Raw genomic sequence first — 20146 nt, 5'->3', positions numbered from 1 at the left:
TTATTTGGAGATCGTGTCAATCTCCAAAACATACTTCCTTATTAACTAGGGAGAGTAACTAGGAAGAATAATCTCACATGTCAGGGCCATTTTCCAACTGATGCGGGTGCCACATGGATGCTAGATGGTGAGGAATTCTCTAAATTCTTAGAAATTATCATGTAGTATCGATTTAACTCCAAATTAGGTGATTCTTCCCATAATTTCTTGACAAGAGAGTCTAAATTATTCTTTTCTCGTAAATTAATTTTCAACAAATGTTAAAAATGAGAGAATAATTAAATAAAACACAAAGATCATACATTATGATTAGTCTTATAAACCTACATCTATTTTGGATCAATGAGCACTTAACCCTGGAGTTAAAATTTGAGAAATGTAATTATTTTGTCCAGATTTAAAATAATTCATATGTTTTTTTCTATTGCTTTTTTTATGAGGATGCATCTGGGTTAGCTGCCACATGGATCATCTGTATGGATTCAAGATGTCAAATTTGGCGCAGTTGTGATGGTAAAATAGAAAAAATCAGGTAATTATTGACATTTTGATAACCAGGGGTAAGCATGTAATTACTGACCTACTCGTCATTTACACGTTGCTTTTAGTTTAAACTAGCAAGGTGGCCCTCGCAAATGCGAGGGCAACATCAAATTTTTTCTATTCTGACTCTATTGAAATATATTATGAAATTCGAATTAGAATGGCTCTATATTCACCAGAAAATGCTATATGAGAAAATATCACTTGTCCCGAAGATATCATTACCATTTATAATTTTTGGGAGATTTTTTGTTGCCATAAGAAAATAACATATCATTGACTATGTGTGCCTTTATACGTGGTGATATTAATAACGTAATACATAGATTTTAACTTACACACAAATTTCAGGAGACAACATATATTTACTTACGTACCAGAATAACCAATTTCCAGTAAGATATATTTAAACAGTTAGATCTTAGGAATATTAGATGGCAGTGGTTTATATCTTCTCAATAATCTTTAACACAAAAGGCTGGAACTGCGACATCGACAAAATAAGCTGCAATCTGCAAGGCCTTTAGACCAATTGGCATGCTCTCTAGTGTAGGTGGTCTGCAGCTCTACGCATATGTTCTAATTCAATATGCTAGTTGGTATCGTTGTTCCAAAAAAAGGTATATATGAGCTAAGATTTTTTGCTCGCATGTATAATTTTTTATATCTATTATTTATAAGTAAAAAGTATTGAACAAACCCATCCATGATCAACACATACTCTTGTGCATGAATCATCGTCATGTTTTGTTTTACATAACACCTAGATGTGAGTCGAGTTGATGTAAAAAAAAGTTCACTTCGGGCATTTATGTTTCTAAAAATTTGTGCACATGTTCATCTTACACAAGTTACCCCGAGACATGTAAGAAAACATAATTATATTTACATATTAATCCATATTTTAAAGAAAATCCCACATTACTTGATATGGACTTCTTATCAAAGCAAAATCATGTTTTTCCCCGCATTTTCTTATTCTAGATTGCATAGAGAAAATGATGAAAAAGAAATTGTAAGTGCTATATAGCCATGGATTTATTATGATAGGTTTATATGTCTAATCTAATTTTTAGCCTATATGTACAATCTTGCTAAAATAAATACAGAGGTCTTAGTAATATGATAATATTAATATATATGTGTGTAATTTGATACAATGAGAAAATTCATTTTTCTACCATTTAATGTTGAGTTTCGCTTTCTACTATGCGACCGTCAAATTGTTCGTGGTCAGCTAGATCTATGGAATTCTAATTTTTTTTGGTTGTTGTAGCTTCCTGGTGATCAGCTTCTGACGAAAATCATCTCTTTGTTTGTACGTGTCATGGAAAGAGTCCTAGCAGCGCACGCTATAGCTAGCTTTGTCATTTTTTTCTTTCCTTTTTAATTTCGAACCATCTATTTAAATGCCTCACGTATTAGAACTTGGATTATTTTATTTTGGTGTGGCCAAATCCGCTTGGAGCATGCATATATGGATCTGTATCTAATTCCTTGTAAGTAACATTTTTCGCAAAATAAAAACTTCATACGTGACATCCTTGATTGTTGTTCGTACCAAATATAGTTTTACGTAACCTTTGTCATCTTTAAATCGTAGCCATAAATTTTAGATCTAACCATCAAAATAATTAGGATGATTTGGATTAATGTGGTGTCTCTATTTTAAACATCCGTATTTTGCTTTTAGTATATAATTTCTTTGAAAATATGAACGCATATGTTTTAGTGTTTCACGTATCAAAACATACATAGATGTTTGTTCGTGGCCAGCTAGATCTATGGAATTCTAATTTTTTTGGTTGTTGTAGCTTCCTGGTGATCAGCTTCTGACGAAAATCATCTCTTTGTTTGTACGTGTCATGGAAAGAGTCCTAGCACCGCACGCTATAGCTAGCTTTGTCATTTTTTTTTCTTTCCTTTTTAATTTCGAACCATCTATTTAAATGCCTCACGTATTAGAACTTGGATTATTTTATTTTGCTGTGGCCAAATCCGCTTGGAGCATGCATATATGGATCTGTATCTAATTCCTTGTAAGTAACATTTTTTCACAAAATAAAAACTTCATAAGTGACATCCTTGACTGTTGTTCATACCAAATATAGTTTTACGTAACCTTTGTCATCTTTAAATCGTAGCCATAAATTTTAGATCTAACCATCAAAATAATTAGGATGATGTGGATTAATATGGTGTCTCTATTTTAAACATCCGTATTTTGCTTTTAGTATATAATAGATAATAGATTTCTTTTGAACGACAAGTTACTCGTAGATTCATTTACACGTTGTGATGGTCTACGTAGACTAACAAACATAGCTACAATAATGTTTTTTTGAATAGGTCTGATGCCTCGTTGGAGCGCGATCGTCGAGGGAAAGTTGGTAGGCTCTTACTGAAAAGTACGTCACGTGAGATGAAGAAAGTACATGCTCACATGGTATATTAATAGAATAGGGGTACTTGAAAAATAACTAAGGTTACCCTTGTGATGGTTGATAGGAGTGTTGGTGGAAGTAATATTTAGTCCATGGTGGGATAGGGCAGATGTTTATATGGTGCATAGTCTTGTTGTGGGACTAGCCCACTTATTCCTCCGTCTAATAGGTTGCTTTAATTTGCTTATGCTTTCATGTCTTGACTTCTTCTCTCATCTTTTATTCTCCTTTGGCTTGACCTATAATAATTTCGTGGAATTTTGTTGACTTGACCTTGTCTGTTTTGCTAATTGCTTGCAATGCAGGATTGAATGGGACCCCGCGAGAATTCTTTATCCCCACAATAGTTCAGTAAATCATCCTTTCTCATGCATACAACATATAATCATATTTATTCTGAAAAATTAAAATGAAAGATTTTTAAGCATTGTGATATGTTTCATGAACCTAGAACTGATTGGATCAAAATATATCAAAACCTAGAACTGATTGGATCAAAATATCCCTTACCCTGGAGTTAGGAGGAGTGATATATTTTGATCCAATCAGTTCTAGGTTCATGAAACATATCACAATGCTTAAAAAACATATAACGTGGTACCATCTAGGAGAAGCAATCTGAACTGATTGGATCAAAATATCCCTTACCCGGGAAATCATATTTCTATTTTAAGTAATTTTTGGTCAAACAAAAAGCTCGTAAAACGAGGGCGTCTTATTTATTGAAACGGAGGTAGTATATAGGATTATTTTCTCTAGGTCTCAAATAACTATTATGTTTTTTCTTTTCTTGTGCTGGGTTTGTTACAGGTTCAAGTTTCGGATTTAGTAATTTAATGAACCTCCTTTTATGTCCACATATAGGCCTTATCGAGTTCTCACACGTCCTTTGATGGATATACTGCGGAGGAGGTGGCACCAAGGGTAGTGGAGAGGGTCCCAACAAGGAAGAGAAATGAGCGCCTAGTGGGAGAGGCACTGCCTCAGGACAGGTGGATAGATGACATATCTGGAGAGATGACTCAGGAGTTATGGAGAGAATGCTTGATACTGTGGGAGGCAGTGGAGACTGTGGAAAGGGATGTCGAGAGCCCGGATCATATCTCCTGGAAAGGGGTGGAATCCGGAAAGTACACGGCCAAGGCCACCTACGAGATGCTTTGCCAGGGCAGCTTGAGATGGAGTATGAGCATACCAGTGTGGGGATCCTTCGCCCCCATGAAATGCAAAATCTTCGCATGGCTAGCGATGAAGTATAGGCTGTGGACTTCTGATAGGAGAGCGAGGCATGGGCTTCAGGAGACGCCGGATGCATGCTTTACATGCCTTCAGGCGGAGGACAATGTGGATCATATTCTTGCACTATGCCCATACGCGAGACAGGTATGGTGCAGTGTACTGCGCAGTGCAAGCCTGCTGCTTCCTGACCCAGGTACCTCAGGCAACTTGCAGAGATGGTGGACGGAGGCCCGCAAGCGAGTAAGGAGGACAGATAGGAAGCGCTTCGACTCGATGGTACTTCACGGCATGGACACTCTGGAAGCAGCGGAACGCGAGAGCTTTCGGGGAGGTGAGGAAGCAGAAGAATGTCGGACAGATAGTTGATGACATTAGGGAGGAGTTCCACCTATGGGAGAGGGCCAAGAGAGGAGGGAGTGGAGGGAGTCTAGTAGTAGCGAGAGAGTAGGCCTTAGGCGGAGGGGTGGTGTGAGTGTGTTCTCGGTCATGATGTTCGCATCTGGTTACCGATTCTTGTAAATGATGTTTGCTCCCTTCTATAAAGATAAGGCACGCTTTGCGCGTGTTCTCGAAAAAAAAAAAGTTCTCACACGTGAGAGGGGTGTTATCCAAGGCGCAATTGTGTCAGCCAACCAACTAGGGCTAAAGAAAAGTTTAGTTAAAGTTATATGTTTGCCCGACGTTTTATGACCTAAAGTTTGTTCTCTGAGCTTTAACACGCAATTTACAAGGTCCTCAAATTTTGCCCAACCACAAAATATAAGTTCAGATTGCTTCTCCTAGATGGTACCATAAACCATCTTTTCTCATGCACATAGCATTCTGGGGTTTGATTAGCGGTTGAGTCTTTCAGATACACCTCGACCAACCACGTGAGGACATCCTCACATGCGAATCATTGTGCTAGCCATCTCGAAGAAGGCGGGGGTCAGCCAATGAGTAGCAACACCGGCCACACGGCACGGATTAATACTAGCTACAAGTACTCTAGCTTAACATGCAAACACGGAGAGACCCCAGGTTTTGCTCCACAAGTTACGGGCGGGCGGCCGCGTGAGCTTCAAAGGCTGGCCCTGGTTCATCGATCAGTCATCACCTACCTCTGCCCCCTGCTTGCAGCATCGATCCCCTGCCTCCCTGGCCGCAGGTACGAACCTGGATGGAACCTGAAAGCCTCGATCGGGCTATATGCAGCACGCACCAACTCAAGTGGGCGCTGACGATGCCCATGGAAAAGGGGAACTGCATTGTTTAGGCATGTGCAGGAATATTCATTCAGTTTTGGAGACAAGTCCCCTGTGTTGGAGTGGTTCTGTCGGCACTTCCCATCAGTTGGACACATGGGAGAATAAAGGGGCGAAAATTACCCATAGAAGTGGACGCACAGATTGATTGCTACTAGAAGATGGAGATAGTACCATGAAAAGTAGAATATCTCATGCATGGGAGAGCCTGTCATGGAGGGGCATGATTCTTGGGCAGAAGTTTCCGATCAATCTCCCTACAAATTGTTTCTGTGTTATATACGATCTTATCATGGCGTCGTGACCCCTGAGAGCAACGCGAAACAGACACCTGGAATGAATGAGGAACCGTTTCCATCAGTGTGGATCTGAACTGACATGCCATTGATCCACTCCTCGATCCATAGTGTATGGTCCCGAATCAGTTGCGTACGTCCGTGTGTTTGATTGTCCAGTCAGTCGGTGGCCGGCCGTTCACAGAAGCGAACAACCGTCTGATTGTTTATCCAAACCCAAAAGATATATAAACGGATAACAGAACCGCTTTTAATTTGGTAGAACATGACTGAACGATCGATCAGCAAAGAGAACTATACCAAGAAAACTTTGCACATAATAATGCATGCTTTCTGGGGACACCAATCACCTAAATTAAGCTAAGTAGACCAGCAGGTGCACACACGCCTATCCGAGTTAATCAATCGCTAACTGGAATTGATTAGCTTGAGAGACACGGATGTCCAACAGAACCAAGTAATCACCTATCTCATCATCGCCGTCATCATCAGGCAAAGAGACAGAACAAACCGCCGTGCCATCACCTTGCACCCCACCTCCCCTACACCCGTATCCCACCATATCCAACTTTCTCTAAGGACCAGCTAAATATTCCCCTACACCCAGCTCATGACATGAGCTGAAGCTCCTGCTGTTCTACTGCACTTGACGCATTAGTAGTTCTCCGTCTAATAATCGTCTTCCCATCAAAGAAAGAAAATCAAGAACGATCGATATGGGCTGCAACAGTTTTGCGGGAATAAATGTGCAAACTGTTGGCTACCTTTGACATGCATGGTGTACTGTCTAGCTAGTACACTACGATTAACTAGCTAGTGGGCAGATGTAGCTACGCTGTGGATCATGACTGCTGCGGCCGGATGGCGATCGGGCGGTGGCAGATGGCGCCCCCGTCGACGGCGTTTCGGCGGTCGGTGGCAGCGGCGGTGGAGTTGCTGCTGTTGTTGTTGGAGACGCGCTCGCAGGAGGGGCACATGGTGAGGGTGGTGGGCGGGGACATGTGCATGTAGCGGTGCGGCGAGACGAGCTTGAGCGCACGGAGCTCCTGCACCTCCTTCTGCAGCCGCCGGTTCTCCTCGGTCAGCGTCTCGCAGCAGCGCTTCAGGAACTCGCAGTCCACCTCCGTCTGCTTCAGCTTCGTCCTGGATAAATAGAGATAAATTCAGAGATTCAGAAATTGACCCAACTGATGTTCATCCCAAGAAGAATACTCCACTATATACTATTGCATGTGCCAGTACGTACCTTGCGCGTCTGTTCTGGAACCACACCTCCACCTGCCGTGAACGCAGACCGAGCTGCTGCGCCAAGGCTGCCTTCTGCCTCTGCACGTAGCAAACGCAGGGTTTAGAGACTAGAAAGACAGCAGCACGACGTACTTGTGCATAAAGAAGTTCATGAACATACATACTCGAGAACTAACGAGTCATAGGCTGGCTAATTACCGGGTTTAGAGTCGGGTGCTCCCGGAAGCTATCCTCGAGCACGGCGGACTGGTCCTTGGACAGCCGGAGCTTCTTCCGGGAGCCATCTACACCGCAGCCGCCGTCCTCATCGTCGCTGCCGCCGCGCAGGCTGGAATCATCGGCGCCAGGGACCTCGCTCCGCTTTGCAGGGAGAAGCGGCATCTCCAGAAATCTCCTCTCTGATCAAGAGTCGCACGCATGGTATATATAGTATTAGCATCCCCGATCTCGCGAGCTATCTGCCTTAATACTATCAAAGAATCGTAATACTTGAAGTAGCATTTACCTGGAGCGTGGAGCAGCATGGCGACATGGTGAGTGCGAGGAGCAAGCGATGAGCTGAGACTGAGGCTGAGCCCTAAGTCCTCGGCCCTCTCCATCATCCTCCTAGACTCCTACTCTCTCTTCTTCTCTCACACAAGCTCTATGTGAGCGATCGTGCGTGTGTGTTTGTTGTTAAGTTCGCAGCTGGAGTTGGAACTTGCAAGTGATAAAGAAGTGGGGGAGAGTGAGGGTTTTAAAGGGTCGGGGAGGAATGTTGGATCTCTCGCACAGTTCCTGGGACAGCAATGATTAACTTGTGGGGCGGGCTCCTTAATTGGTGCAATCATAACTTCCCCACCTCCTGCAGCTTAAAAGGCTTAAAATTGCTAGGTTAGCTAACTTCAGCTATTCTCCACTCATACTAGGATTTCTTTTAGGGGGAAAAAGGTGCCCATTTTAGCTTTGACAAATGTTTTGTAATCTGTTCCACCGAATGAAGTGGAGTATATATCTAGCAAACAAACGACTTTTGACTTATGGTCCGTTAGCAAGTATATGTACGTGCGCAAAATAATAAGTGTGTATGATTAGCTCCATTCGATTGTTGGACCAGTACTGTCATCTATAGCAAAACGAGAAAAAGGGAAAATGTTCCCATAGCACTCTTTTGTAGAGCAGTTGCATTTATGGGCCTCCTCTCGTAGCCAGGGAAAACAAGTTCCAATTTCGAAAGTTCACTCGCAATTTTCCTCGAAAACATGGATATTCTGAGAAATGTGAGGATTCTTATTGGAAAAGTCAGCCGATTCAAATTATAACTTACGGAAATTATGAATTTCAGACACTTAATTAGCACCTCCATCAATGTAGTAGAAGTTCCAAGTTCAAGATTTGTTTACCTCATATGACTTATGTCCATTCACCAAAAAAGGCTAATTTGCCAGAGTTTGAAGGAAATTTCCCTAAAATTGCTTCCCCTGCTCATTTCGCTGAATAGATATTTTGTTTTATAGCTCTAGCACTCCGATGCACTACAAACACCACTTTTAATCATACCATGATTAACCCCTCACTAATAGATCCTGCATTGCTTCGTCACACATTCTCACCTCTCACCAACCGAGCCAGAACTCTTTGCTTTCAATCTGAATTGACTCACTGAGAGCATGAATTCATCTTCCGGCTATACTCCAGACCCCACCTTCTACGACTTTGGTGGTGTTTTTGGTTACACTTATTTTAGGATTTTGGACTTAGGTGCCTTTGGCTTATACCATAATGGAACAATATCCAGTTAAAAGCCACAAAAGTACCTAGGTACTCTTGGCTTATACGATCATGCAACAATATCCAGTGAAAATCTAAAAGCACCTATTTATATGCTTTTTTTTTGGCTTATAAGCCAAATTCCTAATGGCTGGTAATAAGCATAATCATATAGCCAATTTGAGTGTTTGTATGTTGTACCCGGCCACCATGTTACCACTCTCCACTAACAAATCTGATTTCGATTACATAACTAATGGTTTCTACTGAAATAATATTTATTTATTACAATGCTACAATATTAAGTTTACTTACTAGCATGTAATATTTGGGCCTCAAATGGACCCCTTTTATGTTGACAACGTGAAATATAGTTCCAAGGAGATTTTTTGCTCGATGACTTCATGGACAAGATTGAAGGAGATATATAGGACCGTTCCATTGTCCAAGTCCAAGGTTGTAACACATTGTTGAGGACAAACAAGGAAACAAACAAGTTTAGGAATTAATTCAAATGTAGAGGCATCAAGAGAGTGAATTGAACTGTGTGTCCTAGGACATGAAGATAAAACACAGTATATGATTAAGAAGAAGTGAAGAAACTACTAGTAGGGTGGAAAAAAACCAAGTTTGGTGATTGTGTGCCATTATGTTTACTAAGTGTGCATCAATACTTAGTCGCATAAATGTTGGTCTACCAATGTTATCAACCCCTAAAAATGATGATAAGAATATAGGGTTGACCTCTCAAGATTAGAAATCATTTAGTATTTTGCGCCATGTTTACCTCTATTGAGGTGCGTGGCAACACCAAATGTAGGTAGATAAAGAGAGAGTGTGGAAGATAAAACATAAATCAAGAGGAGGAAATGAATGAGGATGAGAAGGAAGAACAAAAAGGAAGAGTAGAACCCTCCACCTTCACTAGCCAAAGATGATGGTACCTCTAAAAAATCTTTTGTCATATATAATAATCCATGCTATTGTGATGAATATACTAATGCTCCTTTTTCTATGCCTAGTAGTAATATTAACAACGACAATGGGGAGTATATTAGTTAGATATGTAGTAAGATAATGATCTGGATCATGTTTTTCTTGATAATTCTCCATGTACAACAATTGTTACAACTTCGTGTGAGGATAAAGATAACGATAACATACTTGTTGGCATAATGAAACCCTCATTCATAAGAGTCCTATATTATTCTCAAACTTTTGGAGCTTCACCATTGAGAAGAAATATGTACTTTCTACAAAATACATGTGTGTTTGAAGTTATATTTAGTTCCAAACCATTGTTGCAACCATGGAGAAAAGATTGAAATGAATTCTAGCAACTATTTTGAAAGAGGAAAACACACTTATGAATTTCACGATAATTTTAGTAACCCTATCTATATTCCCAAATGTAGAAATTTGCTCCCCTCTAGTGAATATATTGTTTAATTTGCTTCAAGATTTTATAACGATTATGAAAGAGGAGGTGATAAGTACCCAATTTATATTCAAATAACTTACATGTTGCACGGGCATGCCACTGATATGTATTAATCTACCTATACTTACTGTAATTTATTCATATATAAAATGCATAAACGAAACTACAGACTGATAAGATGGAATATCATCTGCCAACCCAAAGACTAAGGTGAACTTGGTGTTGAGGATCTAGATATTAAAAATAAATATTTTCTCAGAAAGTGGTTATACAAACTTTTAAAAGAGGAGGGTGACTGGCAGGAGTTACTGCATAATAAAAACCGCGAGCATAAAACATTGTCACAAGTGATGGTTAAACCAACCGATTCTCAATTATGAAAAGATCTAATGGAAGTCAAAGATGACTTATTTTCTAGAGGATGCATTAGCGCAGGGAACGGCCAAAGGACTCAGTTTTGGGTAGATACTTGGTTAGGTGATGGGTCGTTGGCCAAACAATACCAATCACTTCATAATATTGTGCGACAAAAAAGTTTTAGTTGGCAATGTTTTCGCATGAACTCATGTAAATGTCTAATTTTGAAGAGGTTTAAACGAAAATAAATGGGAAACCTGGTTACTATTGGTGTCAATCTTAATTTAACAACCAAAGAAGATTCTTATTGACTCTATCAACCTCGTGGACTTTCTCAATGAAATCTATGTACATTGGTATGGTGAATGGTCACACGGTTTTTCTGAGAAAGTACACTGGAAAATAAAAGTACCTTTAAGGGAATAATGGTCATACTAGTATTATGAATGGCCACATGGAAAAAGTACCTATAGTGATTACTATCTTTATGTGGCTCCTTTATCAAAAAGTTGGCTACGATGAGACTTTCTCACCCATAGCGATGCTTAAGTCTATCAGGATTTTACTAACAGTTGATGCGTATTTCGATTATGAGATATAGCAGATGGATGTCAAAACAGTGTTCCTTAATGAAAATATTGTGGAAGAGTTGTATATGGTACAATCAGAAGGTTTTGTGGATCCTAAGGATGCCGAAAAAGTACGCAAGCTTCAACGTTCAATCTATGGACTGAAGCAAGCATCTCGGAGCTGGAACAATTGCTTTATTGAGGTGATCAAAGAATTTGGATTTGTCCAAAATTTGGAAGAGTCTCGCATTTAGAAGAAAGTGAGTGGGAGCTAAGTAGAATTGCTAGTACTATATGTGGACGGCATATTATTGATTGGAAATGATGTGAATCTTCTAAAGAGTGTAAAAAATTATTTAAATAGAAAATTTTCTATGAAGGACTTGGATGCAGTTGCTTACATATTAGGCATTTAAATCTATAGAGATAGATCGAAATGCTTAATACATTAAGTTGGAGTGCATAACTAGAGAAGATTTGAAGAGGTTCAGAATGGATCAAGCTAAGAAGGGGTTCTTACCTGTGATAAAAAGGCAAACCACTGAGTGTAACTCAGGGTCAAGCAACGGCTAAAAATATGGAAAAAGATATAGAAATGGTGTCTAACATCCCCTATGCTTCCAAAGAAATAGCAACAACAATTAGTTTAACTAATTGATTCTAGAGTAATCTTCGAATCACTTGACAGCCATTAAGAATATCCCGAAATATCTTAAGAGAACTAAAGATATGTTTCTTGTCTATGGAGGATGTGAAGAGAAGCTTGATGTAAAAGTTTACATTGATGCAAGCTTTGACACTTATCCGGACGACTCGAAATCTCAGTCGGGATATTTTTATATGGTGAATAGAGGCGCGGTGAGCTGGAGGAGCATCACGCAAACCACGGTTGCTTAATCTACAATGTAGTCGGAGTATATAGCTGCTTTAGAACTGGGAATGAAGTTTTGTTCCCGAGCATGCAAGACCCTGTGGTTCTCTATTGCGACAACACATGCGTGATGACGTTGGGATTCCAAGTGCAGAGTGTTGTGTCAGCAGAGTATTTTCTCCGCAAGGGTGACTCGAGGGTTTATATCGAACCCTCGGCGAATGGAATAAAGAGGTATCTCTCGCTCTCTTCTTATAGCAATCCTACAAAATAAAATAAAGCCTTGTGTCGCCAACTCTGCCGTGTGGTTGTCAAGCACAAGGTTTCGTGTAAGTAAAAGTAAAATAAAGTAGTAACGAAAGTAAAGCAAACTAAACAAGTAAAGTAAACTAAGTAAAAGCGGTAAATGTTTCTTTGATTTGGGGTTTTGTGTGCAACTAAGATAAATAAATATTTTTTTATTTTTGGATTAAAATAGTGTTGTTAATAAAAAGTAAGATAAATGCAATGGAAATGTGTTTCTTATGACTAAAATTGGACCGAGGTTCATGAGTTTACTTGACTATTCTCTCTTCTAAGTTTTCGTGGACAATAACACTTCACTAATGAGATATAAAGAATATAACTTCAATATGTGTAAGATACGCATTCATATGGACATCACATCCTAACATAGAGATGATGCAACACATCTCTCTTATACTGTACAAGACAGGGAAAACTCCGTGCAATCTTATATTAAGAAGTAACAGAGTATATCCAAAGTACTTTGACATGATGTTTGAATATCAAATATGCTACCTTGAACAAACAAGATCATCACTTTTTTCACGTGACGAACATAGCACATGCATTCACTTTATCCCTAGTGAGATAGCAAAAGAAAAGTCAAAGCGATAATAGATCATGACTTTGTTGTCACTATCCAATCACTAAAATCATGCTATTTCATCTAACACACACATCACTCCACACACGCTCTTGCGTACAAGATGGATCGGAACCAATACTTAAGAACAGAGTACATAATATGCATCTATCAATACATCTTACACAAACTAGAGTCAAATCTCATAGCACAATATCATAGAATAAAGATCCACCACATAGGTATTACATATATGACCATAATCATGTTGGGAAACTCATATGACACTTAGAACTATGAAGAACATGAGAGAAATAGATCAAGCTACTACAACAAACCCGTAGTCCAGAGGTGGAATACTCCCCCTTGATCATACTGATGATGATGAATACATTGGAGAAGGTGGAGATCCCTCCGATGGTGGCTCCGACGGAGTTTCCCCGTCCAATCTTCTATGTTGTAGCATCCCTACAGGCCTTGCTCTTGATGACTTGGGTGTGAGAGAAGCAGAGGCCAAACTCGGATAATTCCATGGCCCACTCCGCCACATACCCGGTGGTTTCCCGGTTGTGCACCATGCGCTATAGGGAGTGCTTAGTTACCACCATGACAGGGTGAGCCTCGAAATAATTGGCTAGCTATATGGCTATAAAGAAAGCGCGGAAGGCAACCCGAGATGTTTTTATTTTGGTTTTTACTTTCGATTCTTGTTGTTGCAATAAAGTTTTTTTTGTTTACTCTCGGTTTTTAAATAAAGTACCAAGTTCTTACCCTTTTGGATGTTCTAAAATTTTGAAACAAATTGGAGTTGCTGATTTTTGCGTTGCACTTTTTAGTGCACGATTTTATGATTTTTTGGTAACTCCTAAAATATTAATAAATTTACAGTAGCTGCAAATTTTCGTGCTATATATGCAAAAGAATTGGCTAAAATTCTTGACATGTCTAAGTGGTCAAAAAAATTAGGTTTTGCTGTTGCTAATTGTTTTTGACAGATTCTGCCTCTTAATGTTTGACCCATTCTTTGGGGTTTCAAAATTATTTTTCTTGTATCTTTTGATTTGATGGGAATATCTAGGACATTATGTGATGTCTGTTTCATAAATGAATAATTTTATCTTTGAATAATATGGCAGCAAGAATATTATTCTTGTATTACTAATGTCACCCATAGAAAAGAAATGGGAGACAAATTTGTGTTGAAGTTTTTTCACAGGGAATAAAGGAACACCACACTAAGAGCTATCCAAGAATGGTGAAGACCATAAGATTGGGGATGCCCAAGGGACCCCAGTGGAATCATCATTAATCTCTCGGTTTTCACACCCCTAAACTCAATTTTTTAGCAACATAGAGTTATCGCAAAAACTTGGAGCGTCTTTTATTTTATTTGTGTCTAGTTTTGCTTTTAGGTAAATAAGACCATCATGATAAGATACTTACATGCATATAAAATAGCTACTTAAATAAACTTTCCTATTACTCAATGAAAATAAGTTGCATGTTATGAAAAGAAAAGGAGGAATGCCAACAAAAAGCTGAAATTTAAGTTATGCATGGTATTACTAGTTTCAGATGCTTTACTGAATGATGATTTGCTGAGTGCCCTATTTAGTGTTACTTCTTACTACTATACATAGATGTTTAACATTAAGTATCATTGTTTGATGATAAATGAATGGCACTATAAACACTATTGCATGCTTTTAGACCTCTTGCTAGCCAAAAATAAAAAATGAATCCTCACACAAGCTTAGACTTATATCAAAATAAACTCAAACCAAACACCCACCATACCTACCTGTATATCACTTGCTATTACAAGTATAATATGTGTGTTATGCCTCCAATTCATTCAAAATATCATTTTTGTGCAATTTCAAGCTCATAGGAAAGTAAGGTCGTATGGAAGGAAAAGACAACAATATGGAAGTTGTGGGTTTGAAAGATTATAAGTAATGAGCTAGGTAGGAACCATGCTCTCATGAGAAACACCTTTCAACATTGCACTTATCTTTGAGTTGATCATCATTATTTTTTGGTTACTTGATAGTCATCTCGGACGAAATAAAGGGGATTATCACAAAGGACTAGAGTATACATATATGTTAGAGACGAGCATTTCGATGCCAACCAAAGTCATGCCTAATCATGCTGGAAGTTTTAAGCATAGGCATCCTCAATAGCATTTATAAAAAAGGAAAATAAAATAAAAATAATGAAACAAGTTTTTAGTAGGAGTAGGAGTAGGAGAAAAGAAAAGAAATGAAAAATAAAAAGTTTTTTAGGGAGGATGCCCATCCGTATGTTGTCCTACCTTCCTGGTATATATGGCCTATACGCGATGTTCAAAAATCTTCTTAGGTCCTTTGTACAAGGGGCACGGAGGTACCCCTTTGAGATACTCGATTAAAACAATATGCTGAAAGGTCTGTGATAATCTGAAATTGAGTAGCACAAGGTGTGGCTGGATAATGGCTAAAGGGCATTTGGCACTTACTTATAAGAGGTCAGACACATGAACCATGCGTATCTCTAAAACAAAGTAACAAAGAGATACGTGGAGCCCCATCTTTATGATTACTGTTGACATGAATTACATAGCTCAAAACCTTACTTTATGTTCTCTTTTATCTTTTTATTTTGTTGGAGGACTAGCACATGTATTCTCTACTTACTTTCTGTTATTCAAGAGTCAAAAATGTTAAAATAATTTCAAATAGGATCATCCAAACATGCTTTATCTTCTATAACAATATAAAAAGACCTAGAGTGTGGTGATCCAAAAGATCTTGACCGCCAATACTACATCCAAGAATTTACATAGCACCCATGATTCACGGTAAAACATTATCAGCCCAATCATCTTTTAATTCAGTGCCACTAATCTAGTTCCCGTATTTTTCTTTCCCTTCAATTAGCATTCAAGATCGCTTCAGTTAGATTGGACATCTTCATGTAGGCACTAATTACTCGGGACATGCAAACGGAAAGGAAGCCAGATCATGCACACCTCCACCTTCTTGCATTAATCACATAATTGGAAGAATAGGAAATTATCTTTAGAGAGTTTACACAGAGGGAATCGTGGAACTGTTGACTACAATTTAGGATCATAAAATTTTCCTCTCCTAGAGATTTAGTTCTCCAAATATTTTTATCAATGTAGGAAAAGTTTACACCTTTATCAAAAAAAGAAAAGGTTTAATTTTACTTTCACATAGCCTCTCAAAAAATAATGTAATACTTTATGATATTTGTTTTCCAAGATTACACGTTCTTTGCACATGCACTATCACTAGTGGTTCATAATACCTCTCGTTTATTTGATTACAATGCCGCTTATTATTATGCATGCTTTGTCGAATGGGAAAGATATCACTTTATAATTTATTTGCTTATTGTTATTCTTTAATTAATGAAACTTGTGAAACTTTGCATGATGACATAGAAGCAATCAAATAAACTAAAAACTTAATATTATTTTTATCACCTTTATGCTCGAGGACGAGCACATGTTAAGCTTGGGGATGTTGATGCATGTAAAATACATACATGAACTTTGTACTTTGTTAACACATATTCTCACATATCTGTAACATATATGATGTTATATCCATGTTTTATATTGGTTTATAGGGATTTACCAATGATCCCCTTTATTTGGGTTATAACTCTGCAGAACAGAAAGACCCTATTTTGTGTATTTTCCACTTTTATGGACCTATACGGAGTCAATTTGAGCTAGGATCTTGGAGACGTCAATATTTCACCATGAGAAGCATTTAGAGCACCTGGACCTCACGAGGGAGGGCATGAGGCCCAAAAGAGCATGGGTGGCGCGCCTAGTAATGGATGGTGCGCCACCATGTCTCTATTCGCCATTGATCGCCCGTTTCTCCTGATTCTTTCACCCACTGACTCCGTTTGACCCAAAAACCATATATATATATGACCTCTTGCTGAGCGCGGAGTTGATGAAGGAGAACTTATGTGCAACGTTGAGTGGAACCCCAGCAGGAAATTTTCCCTCAGTAAGAAACCAAGGTTTATCGACTAGTAGGAGAAAAACGTTCTCTCTCGAGGTGTTGCGAACCAACTCGTGGCAGGACGCACTGCCAGCGTCAGCAGCAACGTGGATACCTCCACACAAACAACCAAGTACTTTGTCCCCAACTTTCAGCGAGGTTGTCAAGCTCACTGGTTTTACTGAAAACAAAGGATTAAACGAACCGTGTGGAAAAATAATTGTTTGCAGAGAACAGAACAGAAAAATGATGTAGAAGATTGCAATTAAAAGAAGAAGGACCGGGGTCCACAGTTCACTAGAGACGCCTCCCCAATAAATAAATATGCTGGGTAAACAAATTGTAGCAATTGACAAACAGAGATTCTACGCTAATGGTTGGTGCAGAATACATGCTATGAAATTATGCGGGCATTACAACAATATACATAGACCGTAATCCAACTGCATCTATGACTAATAATCCACCTTCAGGATTGCATCCGCGACACCCTTCAGTATTAAGTTGCAAGCAACGGACTATCGCTTTAAGCAATGTGTAAAGTAAACGATGAAACTACCCTTGAATAGAACATCGCTGTTTACTCCCTAGTAGCAACAACACATCTACAACCGTAGAGAACAAGGTCACTTCCCATGGTTAAATAGAGGCATGAACCCACTATCGAGCATAAATACTCCCTCTTGGAGTCGCTAGCATCTACTTGGCCGAGCATCTACTAGAAACGGAGAGCATGCAAGATCATAATAACATAATACATAATCTCAATCAAAGCAATCTCTCTATAAATCGGATCCACATCAAACCAATATGTAGCAATTACAAATAGATGATCTTGATCATGTTAGGCAGCTCACAAGATCTATACATGAAGCACAATAAGGAGAGGACAGCCATCTAGCTACTGCTATGGACCCATGGTCCCGTGGAGAACTACTCACGCATCACCTCGGATGAAGATATGGCGATGTAGAGGCCTCCGGCGGTGATTTCCCTCTCTGGCAGGGTGCCGGGATGGATTGCAGAACCCTCCCCAACTAGGGTTTCGGTTGACAGCGGCGTCAGAACTTTTCGTGGATGGAGGCTTGATACGGTCTCCAACGTATCCATAATTTCTGATGTTCCATGCTTGTTTTATGATAATACTTACATGTTTTGCTTGCACTTTATGATGATTTTATGCGTTTTCCGGAACTAACCTATTAACAAGATGCCACAGTGCCAGTTCCTCGTTTTCTACCGTTTTTGGTTCCGTAAAGGCTGTTCGGGCAATATTCTCGGAATTCGACAAAACGAAGACCAAACATCATAATTCACCGAGACGGACCAGGACACCGAAGGGGAGTCAGAGGGGAGGCCTGGGGCCCCCACACCATAGGGCCGCGCGGGCCAGCCCCTGTCCGCGCCGGCCTATGGGGAGGGCACCCTGTTGCCCCTCCTGCGCCGCCTCTTCGCCTATATAAGCCCGTTCGACCTAAAAACTCGAGACCGATTGACGAAACTCCAGAAAGACTCTAGGGGCGCCGCCACCATCGCGAAACTCCAATTCGGGGGACAGAAGTCTCTGTTCCGGCACCCTGCCGGGATGGGGAAGTGCCCCCGGAAGCCATCTCCATCAACGCCATCGCCTCCACCATGCTCCGTGAGTAGTTCCCCCATGGACTACGGGTTCTAGCTGTAGCTAGTTGGTATTCTCTCCCCCATGTACTTCAATACAATGATCTCATGAGCTGCCTTACATGATTGAGATTCATCTGATTTAATCGGTGTTGTGTTTGTCGGGATCCGATGGATTGTTACATTATGATTAGTCTATCTATAAAGTTTATGAAGTTATTGTTGCTGCAATCTTGTTGTGTTTAATGCTTGTCACTAGGGCCCGAGTGGCATGATCTTAGATTTAAGCTCTATACTTATTGCTTAGATTGTATCTACAAGTTGTATGCACATGTCTATGTCCGGAACCAAAGGCCCCAAGGTGACAGAAATTGGGACAACTGGAGGGGAAGGCTTAGATATGAGGATCACATGTTTTCACGGAGTGTTAATGCTTTGCTCCGATGCTCTATTAAAAGGAGTACCTTAATTTCCAGTAGATTCCCTAGAGGCCCGGCTGCCAACGGCTGGTAGGACAAAACATGTTGTACAAGTTTCTCATTGCGAGCACGTATGACTATATATGGAAAACATGCCTACATGATTAATGATCTTGATGTTCTGTCTTAATGCTATTTCAATCCTATCAATTGCCCAACTGTAATTTGTTCACCCAACACTTGTTATTGGAGAGTTGCCACTAGTGTAGATAGCTGGGAACCCCGGTCCATCTCTCATCATTATATACTCGTTCTACATGTCATTGGAAGTAGTATCAACTATTTTCTGGTGCCATTGCTCTCATATTACTATTACTGCTGCTGTGTTACTGTTACTACTGCTCTCATATCACTGCTACTTTCACATCACCCCTGTTGTTAGTGCTTTTCCAGGTGCAGCTGAATTGACAACTCAGTTGTTAAGGCTTATAAGTATTCTTTACCTCCCCTTGTGTCGAATCAATAAATTTGGGTTTTACTTCCCTCGAAGACTGTTGCGATCCCCTATACTTGTGGGTCATCAAGACTATTTTCTGGCGCCGTTGCCGGGGAGGCATAACTCTACTCATAAGTTCACCTGGGGAGTACACTCTACCTCTCTCTCTGTTTTTGTTTTATTTTATTTTGTTTTGCTTAGTTTACTTTTGTCTAGTTTATTTGTGCTTAGTTTATTCCTGTCTAGTATTATTTTGCTTAGTTTACTTTTGCCTAGTTTCTTTTTGTCTTGTTTTACATTTCTCATATACCCAAAAATCCATAAAAATTTGAAAAACCTAAAAATTAAAAACTGCGGTTATGGGAGAACCCATAACCTACTTGGAGCTTATAGAATATTATAATAATTATAGAGAATCAAGAGCGGGAAAAGTGATGAGTGCTGTGATAGATTAATTGAATACAATTGCTTAAATCTTGCTTAAACGCCATGATATAAACTGTTGCCCTCAACAGGACACTAAACATCTTAAATTTCAATGTGGCTTTAGTGAGGAATTTTTAATTAAGAACTATAATCGGAATAGCTATATTCATTTTGGGTTTGAAGAGGTAGAACAATTTGTCATATTTATGGGAGCCTCCGAGATAGAATCCTTCATGGTTAAAAATTATGAAACTTGTGTTGTTTGTAAGGACCTTAAAGATTATGTCTCTT

At 39.4% G+C, this 20146-nt stretch overlaps 1 protein-coding gene across 1 annotated transcript; it reads right to left on the bottom strand.

Moving 5' to 3' along the window:
• Positions 1 to 6155: 6155 nt before the first annotated feature.
• LOC124676206 (homeobox-leucine zipper protein HOX17-like) lies at positions 6156 to 7764 on the bottom strand. The gene is made up of 4 exons (XM_047212277.1): positions 7520 to 7764; positions 7213 to 7412; positions 7013 to 7092; positions 6156 to 6909 (listed from the first exon to the last, which is right to left on the bottom strand). Exons 1-4 carry the CDS (start codon positions 7614 to 7616, stop codon positions 6609 to 6611), a joined length of 678 nt encoding a protein of 225 aa, XP_047068233.1. The 5' UTR covers positions 7617 to 7764; the 3' UTR covers positions 6156 to 6608.
• Positions 7765 to 20146: the final 12382 nt, after the last annotated feature.

The sequence above is a fragment of the Lolium rigidum genome, chromosome 7 (assembly GCF_022539505.1).
Source record: "Lolium rigidum isolate FL_2022 chromosome 7, APGP_CSIRO_Lrig_0.1, whole genome shotgun sequence".
NCBI classification, from domain to species: Eukaryota; Viridiplantae; Streptophyta; class Magnoliopsida; order Poales; family Poaceae; genus Lolium; species Lolium rigidum.
Note: the sequence above shows the minus strand (reverse complement) of the source record. Positions and strands in the feature narration are given on the sequence as shown.